Below are 14,554 nucleotides of genomic sequence, written 5' to 3' on the forward strand. Positions count from 1 at the left end.
CAATTTCAAGATAAAACATGTTAAATTTTACAAATACATTTACTTAATTTTTTTTCTTTAAAGTTTTAAGACACATCATAATATTTAATCTTATTTTCTATTACTCATCTTCACAAATCAATATTAAGATAAAATTATAAAAATAAATACAATTTTATAGTTGAATTTATAAAAACATCCCATTCAACGTCACAACTTTACTCCGTCAAACAACTTTAAATTCTCATAACAAATCAAATTGACATCATTTCAATGTTCTTTATTAGTGAAAAATAAATAATATAAATTTGATAATTTAATATAAGATTATAAAAACATATTAAAAAGAATATATTTGAATTTGAATTCAGATATCTGAATGACGTCTACAGCAAGGTAATCAAGCGACAGAATTATAGACAATAGCCACCAAAAATCCTACACGCGTGTAAAAACAAAATTATTTGACTCTTCTCGTCTCATTTTTAACTTATCTCATCAAACACTTCTCTTCCCTTATCTTCACACCCGTAAAAATCTCACCTTTCAAATTCAATGCTCTCAACAAACACTTCCTTGTTATAATAATTAAAACATTAAACACTAATTTATTAATTTTCTTACTTCTAGCTAAAACCCTAGATCTTCAAAACCTTGCATAATAAACCCTTTCTCACTGCCAGTCCTACACCATTTGTCTTCATCCATAATGTCTGGTTTCATAGGGAATCCCAATGACCACAGTGGCCAAGGCGAGAACCACTTCTATAATCCTCCGCATATTCGAAAACAACAATAGCAGTTGTGATAACAACAGGAAGAAGAACGGAGACTAGAGCGGGAACATGAGCATCAAAAATTGAGTCAAGATATGTCCATGCTATGTCGGCTTGTTCATGCCACGACTTAGCAACCTTTAATATTGTAGGGCTCCTCCCTATATAACTTGTATGAAGTGTGTGTGATGTGAGTGGTTGTTGACCCATCTCCATCTCGAAAAGGCTTTTGTTGGTAGTTGTAAAACTCTAAGTTTAAGATTGTTGCTATATCTTAATGGCTTATATTCCACCACACAAGTGACACTCAAACGATTTGAACCATCCATCTCTAACTACAGAGCTGCTTGCTCCACATTTCAAGGGAGATGTGAACTTGATATCATCTCAGTATAATGTAGACAAGGTTGGGAAGATTATCTATGCAGACCAATGTGTATATAGATGGTTTGTTGTTGATTTGGAAGATAACCACCAATTTCCTTCATTTGTCCCCCTTGAACCGATATATAACATTCTCTCCTGCCTCTCAATCTCTTATCAGTCTTCGATTAATCGTCACTCGTCACTTGTCAGTCATCACTTATTAGTACGGCAGTCACCTAATTCATTCATCCAGTCTATCATTCCCATTCCCAGAAAGAAATTGTTGGGTGTGTGGGTCTGTTGGTAGGTGTTGCTTTGGGGATTTGTGTGCTGGCATTTTGTTTCTTTGTGAAGTTCCCCTTTTATCTTCTTTCTTGGGGAGTGGTGTTAAAGAGTAAAGATGGTGTCTACTTGGTTTTAGGGAGGGCTTCTCTAGAGGATCTCTTTGGCTTTGATTTCCTCTCAGTTGGTTTTTGGTTGGTTGGGAGCGATGTTGTGTTGTGTGTGTTCTTTGGGTGTGCCTTTATCGTGTGTGCCTTGGGATGTTATGGGTTCCTTTTTTGGTAGTAGAAGGAAGTTTTTAGAGTGCTGTGGTCATTTTGAGTTTGGCTTTTTTTTGCTGCTATGCTTGCCCTATGTTGTTTAATGGTATAGTGGGTTTTTTGGGTAATCTTGCCTACTATAGGTTCTTATTTTGGGCTGTTGGGTTTTTGCCAAGTTTTTTCCTAGCTGTTTGTTCTTTTTTTGCTAGCGTAAGGCCTTGGTAAGTAGTTTCTTTGCTGGCTATTCTGGTGCCTTGTTTGCTGTTGTCTGTGAGGCTGGGTTCTATTTGATGGTGTCTTTTGTCTACATAAAATGCAAATGAATGTATTGTCTAAAATTCCTTACATACCAACTTATTGTTCCATTAGTACTAGTTGGGGAATAATACGCTGAAGTAAGTTGCTTCCGATGCTTTGGGACTTAATACTGTGTTCAGCATCTAGATTATGCTTATTAGTTAAAGAAAATGCTTGATAAGTTTGCTTGTTTCTGCTACTGTATTTGGTAAATTGGTTCCTGAAATTGGATTCTACTTCTCTCTCAGGTGTCAAAAGTGCAAGTGTGTCTAATAGTTCAAGCATCCTTTATATCAACAAGCTAGAAGAGTTGCCTATGACCATTTGCAAGTTGAACGAAAAGGTTGGCTAAAGTGATTCAGCCTTTTGATGTTCTTGTTCATGATTAGCATATGTTTTTTACTTGATTTTTAGGTTCAAAAGTTGTATGCTATAAATGCAATCTAAGAAACTGAAAACTATAAAAAAGTAGTTATTTTAAGGGAAATTTGTAGGAAGGTGTGGTTAATAATCTATAGATCTAACATATACAAGAAACAATGTAACATAAGTGATTTCTTTGAGAAAAAAGAGTCAAATGCAAGGATATGCTCTGAAATTTCGATACTTTAAATTACTACTTCATATTTATATTATGGTGTTCATTCCATGGCTCATTTAATGTCTCACAATTGAAGGAGATAGTTGGCAACAATGGTGTGATGGTTGGTTATGTCATGAAGCCTTCACGTGAAGAAGGTTTGCCAAGGTGAGCCCTTCACGTGAAGAATCAGATGTTTGGATAGAATTTATTTGTCTATTGTCGTTTTGTACAGTTGACATTTGTTTACAAACTTCATATAACGTGTCAAATTTTGGATGGAGATGCTTTTATAGTGTCAACTGAAAGATAATTTGAGGATAAGAAAGTTGATGTTTTGTTCCTGTTTCTTTAGCCTATCTTTATTTTCTTTATAGGAATTTTAGATATGGATAAGAAAGTTGACTCTGCTAAGGCTATCTCTGGGTTCTGACAGCCCTATGCTAGGTTTCCAGAGTCAACCATAGAAAAGAAATGAGTGAGCTAGAGAGTTATTCAAATTTGTGGTAAATTAGGATATGGAGGACAAAGTAGCAGCAAGCGGCCTAGGAGATCGAGGTGTTATGGCCCCATCTTACCGAAGGGACGGTCGGAACTTATCCCACTCTTCGTGACTTCTACTCAGTATGTCTAAAGCAAGGAGTCACTCAAACGCAAGATCCCTTAACTTTTAACCATGATTTTAATTTCTTCAATCATTTTTTTTCTTTTTTTTTTTTTTTTTTTTTTTTTTGGCGAGGGGAGGGTGTCATAAATTCATCTAAAATAAAGAAAAAATGTACAATACACTAAAGGCATACCCTAAGAAAAGGTCAAAAACCGACCAAAATGCATGTGTCCATACGCAAGCTCTATTATGGTTCATCTCTTCAATCTCATATCTTCTTTTTCCTCCACATCATTTAATACAGTAAAACTTATTATGCAACAACACATTCTCGCTACTACGAGATTTTCCAAACTCATTAGTTATTACCTTTACAATTTTATCAATTTCAAGATAAAACCCGGCAAATATATTTACTTTATTCTTTTTCTTTAAAATTTGAAGACACCCCATAATCTTGATCTTATTCTTTATTACTCTTCTTCACAAATCAATGTTAAAATAAAAATATAAAAATAAATACAATTTTACAATTGAATTTATAAAATCACTTCATTCAACCTCACAACTCTACTTTGTCAAACAATTCTTAATTTTCTTCACAAATAAATTGACATCATTTTAATATTATTTTTTAATTAAAAAAAAAGATATAAATTTGATAATATCATTAAAAAGTTTGAATTTCATCTTGGGCATCACTTTTTTATTGAAAGGGATATAAAGTCCTTCGATTAAATATTTTGATTCAAAATGAAAAAAGTTTGACATCAACAAATTCAAATACTTTAAAACTAAGTTTCAGATAATAGCCATAAAAAATCTGCAGACGTGTACATACAGACTTCTAGACTCTTCTCGTCGGACTTAAACTCATCTCATCAACCACCACTCTTTCTTTCTCTTTCACACGCATAAAAATCTCAACTTTCAAATTCAAAACACTCAATTCCTCATTTTAATAATTAAAACATTAGTTTATTAATCTATAAATCACTTCTAAAACCCTAGATCTTCAAAACCTTGCATAATAAACCCCCTCTCACTTTGAATACTACACCGTTTCCTTTATCCATAATGTCCGGTTTCAGAGGGAATCCCAACGGACGCGGTGGCCGAGGCGAGAACCGCTTCTATAATCCTCCGCATATTCGCAAACAACAACAGCAGTTGCGGCAACAACAGGAAGAAGAACGGAGACTAGAGCAGGAACGTGAGCATCAGAAATTGAGTGTGGCGCCGGTTACGGTGGGGCCAGATGATGAATGTGAATCGTCGCCTTATTGTCTAAGTGAATCGACGAATTTGGATCGGTTCTTGGAGTACACCACTCCCGAGGTTCCAGCTCAGCATCTGCCTAAGGTGATTGAAATAGTTTGACATTTTTAAACTTTAGTGTTTGATTTTGATTTATTTTTTTTGGTGGCAGTGGATTGTTTTGGTTCTGTTTGGTTGCTCAGGGAATTTTAAAAGTCAATCTTTGAAATTTTTGAGTGTGTAATTTAGGTTCTGTAGTGAAATTATATTGAATTTTGCTGAATCTTATAGCAGGTAGTGGTGCTTGGTTATATACAATTCATAAGAAAAATGTAGATATTTTTGGAACTAAAGTAAAATTTAATCTTTCAACTACTATTGTTAGGGCCCATTGAAGGGATTAGTGTATTAATTCATAGTGGAATTATAGAGAAATAGGAGGACATGAAAACGAGGTGGAAAGATAAATGGTTTTTCCGTTTGGTTGAGTAGAAATAAGGAGAGGAAATCAAAAAAGGAAATGGATGGAAGAAGTTAAAGAGAATAAAACTCTTGAAGGAGAGAATAAATTTATGTTTTTTACTTTGTTTCCTTGTCGTACATAAGAATTAGGGAATGCAGAAAAATCTGTAAAATCTTAAAACAAGACTCAAAAAGTATGAAAGAATGAGAAGTCATTTTTCCTTCTTTCTCTTTGCCATTCCCTTCGCTATCACCAAGTGTGGTATTAATGTGTACAATTTCCATGGTTATTTAAGTGTATATATGAATCAGGATACAAAAAACCACATTCTTTTTTTTTGCTTTTTCAAGCGAGACCCTAGAAGAGCACTTGGATTATGATATTTTCTTCTTTGGATCACCTTTTATGTGGTCTTGTTATTTTATTTATTTATTTATTGACATTGGGAATTTGTTATAGACTATTTTAAGGAGATGGAGAAACCATGAAACAGAATTTTGTCCATACTTCATGCTTGGTGATTTATGGGAATCTTTTAAGGAATGGAGTGCATATGGAGCAGGTGTTCCTCTTTTGTTGGATGGGAATGAATCTGTCAAGCAGTACTATGTTCCTTACCTGTCTGCCATTCAACTCTATACAGATCCGTCAAGACCCTCCACAAGGCTGAGGTGAGCCATTGTCCCAGTCAATTATCCTATTGTTTCTACTTACCTGGTTTGTTCCTGATTGATCTTGTTTTGATATGGTTTGGATAAAAATGGAGAATTATAAATTAGTGGCACAGAGGTTTTAGATGTTTATTATTGCTTAAACTTACCTCTTTACTTGATTATGCTACTTCCTTGCCAAGAAACCATCATACTTATGCATTTTATGTTTTCACTTCTTTCTATCATTATTTATGCTCTAGTTATTTCAAATGCTTGTTGACAATGAACTTTAATCAAATTTACATAATAGGGAAGTCATGTAAAACTATTGAGCAAAGGAAAAGGTTTTTGTTTAAATTCTGTGCGTTTTTTCCCCGTTTTCTTTTAAGTAGTATCTGGGGAGCACCAGATTACCATGTTATGTATTGAATTTGGCTCATCACTTTACTTGGATTTATTGGATATATAACCTCAGCTAGTTGTCTAGGGCTTAATTATGTAAACTGTGATGTTTGGCATCAAATTTCATAAATGTAGTCAGTGACATATATATTCTGCTGTTCCAATGCATATTTTTCCTAATAATCATTGGTGAAACCCAGCACTGTTTTTACAAAATTTGATATCTTTTGCTTATGGAATTACTAAAGGTGGATGCTCGTATAGGGGAGATTCTGTGAATTAAGGCATCATCTGTAATAAAATCTTTTAATCCAATCTTTGGACAGGAGGCCTGGTGAGGAGAGTGATGCTGATACGTCCAGGGAGACAAGTAGTGATGGTAGCAGTGACGTTGGGGTAGAGAGGCGAATTAATGCTTTTGTTCAGGGGAGTTGGAGCCAGCAGAATACATCGGATGAAAATAGCCAGAAGTTAAATAGGCTCTCGCTGAGAAACAAACCCTTGATGGGTTCATCAAGTGATGAAAGTGAGATTTGTAACCCTCCTGGCAAGCTTATATTTGAATATTTGGAGCACGATACTCCATTTAGTCGTGAACCTTTGGCTGACAAGGCAAGTGCATTATTTTGATATGTTAACATGTTAAGCTTTTCCCCTCTTTTTTTTTTTTTTTTTACTTTAATTATTATGTAATCTATAACTAACTTGCATATTACAGATTTCAGTTCTTGCATCTGGATTTCCCGAACTTAGGACATACAGGAGCTGTGATCTCTTACCTTCAAGTTGGATATCTGTGGCATGGTATGTTTTTCTCATCCCATTTTGGCTATATGAAGTCACTGTTCTTTTCAGCTCAGTTTGAATTTTAATCTGAAAGAGTTGTTTTGTCATTCTTGATTTAGGTATCCAATATATAGAATACCTATGGGTCCAACATTACAGAATCTTGATGCCTGCTTTCTGACCTTCCACTCCTTGTCAACACCATTTCAAAGTAAGTTTTCTCCTTTGCCATACATGAGGGAAGAGTATCAATGTTTGTATGTATTCTGCCTCAATGTTGTAATGATGCTGCCATTTTGTTTGACGCAGGTACGAGATCTGATGGATTGTGCGTCCCTAATGTTACTACCAACGGGGTGCACAGGGTTGACATGTCCTTCAAGCTACCATTGCCTACTTTTGGGCTTGCTTCATACAAGTTCAAAGTTCCATTCTGGAACCGCAATGGAGTTTATGAATCTCAGAAAGCAAATTCTCTGTTGCGAGCTGCTGACAACTGGCTTAAGCTTTTACAAGTAAAGCATCCTGATTACATTTTCTTTATATCCCACAACTCCTACTTCAGGTGAGGGTGTTTTCCCTTTAAAAACTCAAAAAAGTTTTTATACAAAAAAGGAAAAAACAAAAAAAATTAAAAAAAAAACAAAGCCCACAAAGCAAAAAAAAGGGACACTGTTGGTATAAATACTTTCTGGAGCATAAGCATTCTCACTGTTTGCTATATTCACTATGGTTCTTTCCTTGTGTTAAAAGAGCTGCCTCAGAATGATCTGTTTTTGGTATTTGTGGAAGTGGGGTAAGCAGGAGAACACGTTTTATGTGAGAAACGTGTTCTAAATGGATGCAATGGACATGGATATATCTATCAAAGACAACATTCTGATAATAATCCATGCTAGATTTTGATCATGTGAATTATCTGGATTAGGTTTTTGTGGGCAGAGAATAACTTTATAATAAGGTTATCAAACGATGAAAAGTTTTTGTATATAGACAGGCCTTCCTCAGTTTGTATGTATACTTTGTACTAACTCATACCAAGAATTTGATCCTTTATAAAGCTTTCTTATAGACTTGGTTCGATTATTAATGGTTGTTGCTTTGTTACATGTTGCTGTAAGATTCTAATATCGAACATTACTTATCAATAACATTATGTTTCGTTACAAAAAGCAAGGTTTGTCGGACTTTTTCTTTTTCGTCGTTTTAATCTCATGACGTTAGGTGTGTGGTTATATCGGCTATCAATTTTCGTGTTTGAAGGATAGTTTTACGATTACTGTATGTTGATCGGTGGGCTGTGTACTACATCAATAAAATCCATCCTGGCAATACTTTCTTTTAAGAACTTTTTTTTTTTTTTTTTTTTTTTTAAACAGATGTTTAAATAGTTTGCGTGCATCTTAATTAATTTTTTGAAACTTTAAAGTTAATAATAGAATAAATCTTTTCACTCTCAATGACTTAAAGTTAATAATGGAATAAATCTTTTTACTCTCAGTGATAAATACTTTTGAAGGCTTGCATTCAAAAATTCATATTAGATTTCGTTACTTTTTTATTATTAAATCACTCAATAATGGTTTTTTTAAGGACTCTCTCTTTATCGGCCTAGAATTTTCTTAGACTATGGCAATTAAGAGATGGCAACTATATTTTTTGAGTAAAGAAAAATGCAGATTTTCTGTGCCACCCAAAACTTCCTCGTCACATGTCAATCAAACAAATGTGTTATAGCATCTCAACCTAACTATTTTAGCCTCAAAAACCATCTGTTTATTCATGTTTATTAGCCTTTCAACCACACCCGTCTCATAAAAATAGTGCATCCTGAAAAGTAAAGGCAGAACAACACAAGTGGAATGAAACTTCCATCTTTCCATTATGCACATCTACATATAATGCGGATACAGAGTTTCTCTGATCTAACTATTACCACTTATAACATAAAAGTCAAATTCCTCTTCCTCCCCTTTATGCATAACAGCCATAACTGCTGGTTCTAATATTACAATAGCATATCATTTCCCGAATGCCCCCATAACTTATAAGTAGTCATCAAAAATAGTTGACAGCACAAGTCCTCTGACGAACTCAGACTTGCGGGCCTTCTCCTCTTGGTCTTTGTCTGATAGCTGCGTCTGTTGGACGTTTCTGTCACCATAAACTAGTGTTAGAATAGATAGAAGATCTAATGTAAATATATTGATCCCATCCCTCACTAAATAACAATTTGACAGGAAATGCCATTTTCCACAAAAGTTCGCTTTGGAAACACTCTCAAGGCTCAGTACACAATAATAATGGCATCGGCAATGATTTCAATTTATTCTAGTCAACAACACATCAAATGTGTTTTCAAGATCACCCAAGTAATTTCTATCAACATCCCACACCATCATTCTATAGGTTGAATTTAGAAACAAACCATATCCAACATATGTTTAATTAGTTAAGTTTACAACAATTTCACATCATATAGAGAGAGTAATGCAAATGGACATACCTTTCTTGAAAATTCTCATTTGAGCTTTCCTTTACTGAGGTTGGTACAACCATACGAAGTGGTTGCATATTAACAGGTTCATCAGCCTTATTAGGCGAATTGAATATAAATGATGACAACAAAGGATCAGGCTCTGAATTGGAGGGGGGAACAAAACACGAAGATCCCCCAAGAAGAGATTGCAAAGTTCCATCTCGCAATTCTTTTCTCAATAAAGAAAATGTCGAATTAGATGAACCCCTACGCAATCTCCTTTTGCGCTGCACGTAATCTAGAGTCAAGGAAGACTAGAGATTCTCATTGTGGCCAAACAAAGCAAATGGGAACAAACAAGAAGAAACATAAGCACCATAGCATTAAGAGCTTTAACTTTTCAGAATAACAGTCAATAAATCATGGCAAACAACTAACAGTTACAAGTACAAGTCCAATTGCATTAGTAATCTACACTTGGGATATCACAGGAAATCAAATGAATTTATAATATAGGCAAATTCCAGGATAAAAGGTTGTAGATCAGAGTTATTATGGACTCGAACAATTTCTTAAGATAACACTAGGAGAAGGCCTTAGATTCCTCCATAGTCTGGTTCCTTTATGGCACAGTAAAATACTTGAAAAAGGTACAGATCAAGCACAATTAATTAACACAGATTAGCCAAAACGAGAGACAGAATATTGAAAACATTAAAAGTAGCGAAAGCCAACAACATAAGAAGGATATTTTAAAGAAACTCCCATGTTGCATGGTAATATGGCTAACAATATCCATTCCCACCCTCTTTGCACAAACAGGGCACACCTGAAGTTACAAGAAAAGAAAATCCAAAAATTAGAACTGTGAGCATACCTACAGATATCTCTAAGCAACTTCTGTCAACCTATAAATGAAGAACTTCAAAATAAAAGTATTTGATTAAAAAATAAATAATCTCAAAACATAGTTTATCCAATTAATATAATATTAATCAAAATACTTGATTTCAGGAAAAGCAACAGCTCCAGACGATGTACTCCTCCCTCACATAAAAGTAGGTATCACGAGTTGAATTTATGCACAAGATCCACAAATTCGGCGATAAGTAGCCCAATACTTCTAAACAACCCCACTACAGAATTTCAGGCACCCATCGTGACAGACAACCAAACAGAATATCACAACTTGCCCATCAAAGTCAAAATTAAAGTTGACAAAAACAAACTCATTTTTCCACTAATCTAAGACCCGATATCCACCCACCACAACAACAAAAACATAATCACATTTATTTCCCATCTGCCAAACAGACCACAGCCGCCCCTCCTTCATTAAATTAGATACCACAAACAACAGTTTCAATCACTCATAAGCTAAAAATTTATTAAAATACATAGCCAACAACACAAAAATAAATTAAAAAACTATAAACTCATAAAATTTAATAACGTTTTAATAAACCTAACTAACGAGCAACTCATGCCAAACGCTTCAACATACACCACTTTACATTATTACCTATAACGAGAGAAAGTTTTGTAATTTAAAAAAAAAAAAAAAAATTAAATAAATGAGATTGATACCCCATTTTTCGCTTCAACAGGATGATCTTCATCGATGTGGCAACAAAGTCCAACAATGTCGAAATCTTCAGCACAAAACGGACACAAATACAACCCTCCGAATTCATCATCACCGTCGGTTTCATCAAACCCTCCTCCGATAAACAGATCTGTACCAAATACATAATCTCAATTAAACAAAAAAAAAAAAAAAAAACCATCAAAACCTCGCCGTTTCCTAACAAAACCAAAAAGCGATTGCATCTCACCAGATCGATTCTGGTAGCGTCGTGACGAAGAAGAGGAAGTTGAGAGGCGAGGGTTCCACGAATTCGACTCCATCTCTAAACAAGAAAGATTAAAAATTTCGCTAAATCGAGCGAATTACGGTGGCAATTACGTAAATTATTTGAAATTCAGGCCTTTGATTAGAGAGTGTGAGAGATATAAAACCCTAAATAGGAGAAATTGTTGAGAAAGCAGAGGAGGAACACAGACTCTCCACCGAACTTGTGTTACGGGGGGGCCTAGGTTGTTTATGAACACGTTCCTTTGCCAAAATGCCCCTGGACTGTTGTTTATTTTCGTGATTACCCTTTCCACTTGAGGTTCAGGATTGCGTCACTCGGATAAATTTATTGGCCCAAGTCGTTAAAGCACGTGTCGGATACTTTTAGGGGAATTTTTCCACACGTGTTATGTTATATAATTTTAGTTTTAGTTTATATTAAAGCCTATTTTATTTTATAGAATAATATTTCTTAATTAGGTTTTTATAATTTTCAGTTTAGTTGAATGCTTTAGAAGTGGTTCAGACTTCAGATATTACAAAGTGATACGACCTTCAGATTGGAACTTGTATGATTATTGTAGATGCAAAAAATATACCGTCATGAAAATGGGGTCTGATCCCGTAAGGTTGAGACCACTGACAATTTGTTGGACCTACACACATGAAAGGTCAAGCGTGAAGCTTCCGGAAAACACCGGGGTGGTGTTTGCCGTAGGCACTCCGACGCTCAAGTCAGTAAGACTGAAAGATATTATTTAATAAGAATTAAGGAGAAGAATAATTACCAGGAGTCTTGTCGGAGGCTGGGACTACGGCGAAGGCATCGGGTTCTTGGGAGCAAGAACTTTAGGAGCAAATAGATGGTTTTGAGTAGTGTAGATTGACTATGAGAGATTGCATGCCTAATGAGATGGCAAACCTCTGTTTTTATAGTGAACCCAAGCGGTTGGAATCTTAGTAGGACATTGAGTCCTATTTTAGGAGATAATCCCTATCATGAAAGACATATGATTTCTTGACCTTATCAAATCAAGTTTAATAGTTTGAGTAAGATTTTGACTCTTAGTAGAAGAGGAAATAGAATAGGACTTTGATTTCCTATTTATAGACTGTTGCAGGCTAATGAACTGAAACCAAGTTTAGATTAATTTATAGAATAGCCCAACTCATAGAGTGGGTAGGTCGTAAGGTGATTTTAAGCGTAGGTCCAATCGGGATTGGGTTGAGGTCTTAGGCCGTGACATGTTTATTTCGTCGTCAAGTCTAAGACGATTTTTGGCCCTAACAATTATTAATGATGTTCGTGATTTATTTTCTTCATCACAAGACTCGTCAATTTCTTACATTCCTTATGAAACCAATGTTGTAACTTATAAAATCACTCCATTGTCTTTTATTGGGTTTGGATGGAGGATGTTCCTTTAGTATATCTTTATTTTTGTGACATGTGAGTTTAATTACTTTTTATTTTAAAATTGTTATACATTTTATTTTATTTTTGATAACCAAAATGTCTAGGCCAATTTACATACACCTCAACTAATATTCGACAGAGATTAGTTCAGCAACTCACTGTCACGGACCCCTTTTAAGTTGTAGATACTCAAATGGGGAATCAAATAGTAGTGTTATTATACATGTTAAACCTATATTTTAAACTTTCTTTTCAAGCAATACATTGTATTATTTTATAGTTGAAGTGGAAAATTTAGAAGTAAACTTGAGATACACTGTTGTTATTTTATTTTTATTTTTTTTTCTAAAAACCTTATTTATACATGTATAAAAATAAGATTGTGCAATAAGGAAAATGGGTGTAAAAATTTATTCTTTGAATGGTATAAAATTTATTAATCTGAAAATGTTTAATTTATTCTATTTTAATTAATGACTAAATAGAGATGAGAGCCTTTCTTAGCTAACTATTGTAGAAAATATTATAATTAAAAATTGGATCAAGAAGCTCTCGTAGCTCAGTTGGTTAGAGCACCCGTTTAGTAAGCGGGAGGTCTTGAGTTCGACTCTCAACGAGAGCATTTTACTGTTCTTCTTTATTTTTATGATCTGTCAGCTGCCTCTCAGTGATTGCAATGCTTAATTGTTCTAACACACTGCCATTGGGATGTCGTTTCTTTTATAAGGCTATTATTATTATTACTCATTACTTGGATATTAAGTAAATGGTTGAAGATTAACATGAATACTACTTGATAATATTTCACTCCAATTCATGTCAAATGTAGCCACTAAAGCTACATTTATGTTATTACAACATAATAACAGTGCTAGTAACAACCTAAATGCAGCTTGAGAATAAGCTTTTTGGGCTTGGACTAAAATATGGGTTCACTGTTTTAACTTTAGATTAGCCCACCAGGAGGTACATCTCAAATATTCCAGCCCATGTTAGCATCATAGATTAGGGTCTACAGAGAAAGACAAGAAGCACTTTTAGGCTTCTTTCTTTCCAAAAAAAAAAAAAAAAGGGAAAGAACTGATGGGTCACGGATTTGTCGATTAATGACAAAAGGCAGCAAGCAGGCCAGAAGGTAGCCAGCTTGCACTCACAGTGTTCTGCACAGCTTAATGAGAGAAAAGAAAGCACTTACAATTGAAAAGTACTTATAGTTTGTTGAGAGAAAGGGGAGAAGAAGTAGTAGTAGTAGTAGTAGGAGTTGTAGAATAGGTCTTTTGGGTTCACAAAAAACGAGGAAGCAGGCAGCACCACCCAATGATGATGTTGACTTTGCAGTCCAACCCAATAATGGCAGTATATGCTGTCACAAGGACATTACCATTTACCAATACCCACTCTGCTGCATTTCTTCTTAATTATCTGTAACCTAGCGTAGCTACCAATTTAATGAAACTATGTGTATATCAAGGATAAAGAGAAAAAGGGTTTCATTTGTTACTTTTCTAATTCCCTACCCTTTTGAAAATTTGAGCTCAGATCAGGTGTTTCAATGGCCACCATGTGAATCAAAAGCTACTACTGTTTATATTTGCCTAAAAACAAGGAGATAAACATCCCATTTTATCCTTGCATTTACACCCACCAATACCATTGCATACAACAAAATTCCTAGCTCTCATCAAATTTTGAACTCTTAGGGTGCGTTTGGTGTAGTATTTTGGATAGGATTTTGAGGATAGTATTGGATTGTTGGATAGGAGAGTATTACGAGGTAAATTTGAAAAATTTATGAAAAAGCCCTTAGGTTTACTAATTTAATTAAAGACCCTACTATATAAAATGAAAAAAACACCCCCACCACCTGCAGTGTCAGATTCCGGCCGCCACCGCCGGAATCTGGCCGGAAAATTTTGTTACGGCACAGACCGATCAGATCTGTGCCGTAATGCATCATTATGGCCTTTTCCGGCCAGATCCACCACAGATCTGGCTGGAAAAGGCCAGATCTACAGCCTGTTATGGCCGTCGACGGCCGGAAAGGCCAAAACGACGGCCAAGTCGTTTTCGGTCAACGACAGCCATTCCTTTGGCC

The 14,554-nt window shown here is 35.0% G+C and overlaps 2 protein-coding genes and 1 non-coding gene across 3 annotated transcripts; 2 read left to right on the forward strand and 1 right to left on the reverse strand.

Moving 5' to 3' along the window:
• The first annotated feature begins 4,023 nt into the window (after positions 1-4,023).
• Positions 4,024-7,318, forward strand: LOC116122872. The gene is made up of 6 exons (XM_031408677.1): positions 4,024-4,509; positions 5,327-5,538; positions 6,249-6,534; positions 6,641-6,726; positions 6,828-6,919; positions 7,018-7,318. Exons 1-6 carry the CDS (start codon positions 4,225-4,227, stop codon positions 7,275-7,277), a joined length of 1,221 nt encoding a protein of 406 aa, XP_031264537.1. The 5' UTR covers positions 4,024-4,224; the 3' UTR covers positions 7,278-7,318.
• A 1,142-nt stretch (positions 7,319-8,460) lies between these two features.
• LOC116122853 (protein DEHYDRATION-INDUCED 19 homolog 4-like) lies at positions 8,461-11,277 on the reverse strand. Its single transcript, XM_031408654.1, has 5 exons — positions 11,023-11,277; positions 10,775-10,923; positions 9,939-10,016; positions 9,215-9,480; positions 8,461-8,862 (listed from the first exon to the last, which is right to left on the reverse strand). Exons 1-5 carry the CDS (start codon positions 11,093-11,095, stop codon positions 8,754-8,756), a joined length of 675 nt encoding a protein of 224 aa, XP_031264514.1. The 5' UTR covers positions 11,096-11,277; the 3' UTR covers positions 8,461-8,753.
• Positions 11,278-13,007: 1,730 nt separating this feature from the next.
• Positions 13,008-13,081, forward strand: TRNAT-AGU. Its single transcript has one exon. It is a non-coding gene; the product is annotated as a tRNA-Thr (tRNA).
• The last annotated feature ends 1,473 nt before the right edge of the window (positions 13,082-14,554 follow it).

The sequence above is a fragment of the Pistacia vera genome, unplaced genomic scaffold (assembly GCF_008641045.1).
Source record: "Pistacia vera cultivar Batoury unplaced genomic scaffold, PisVer_v2 Contig138, whole genome shotgun sequence".
NCBI classification, from domain to species: Eukaryota; Viridiplantae; Streptophyta; class Magnoliopsida; order Sapindales; family Anacardiaceae; genus Pistacia; species Pistacia vera.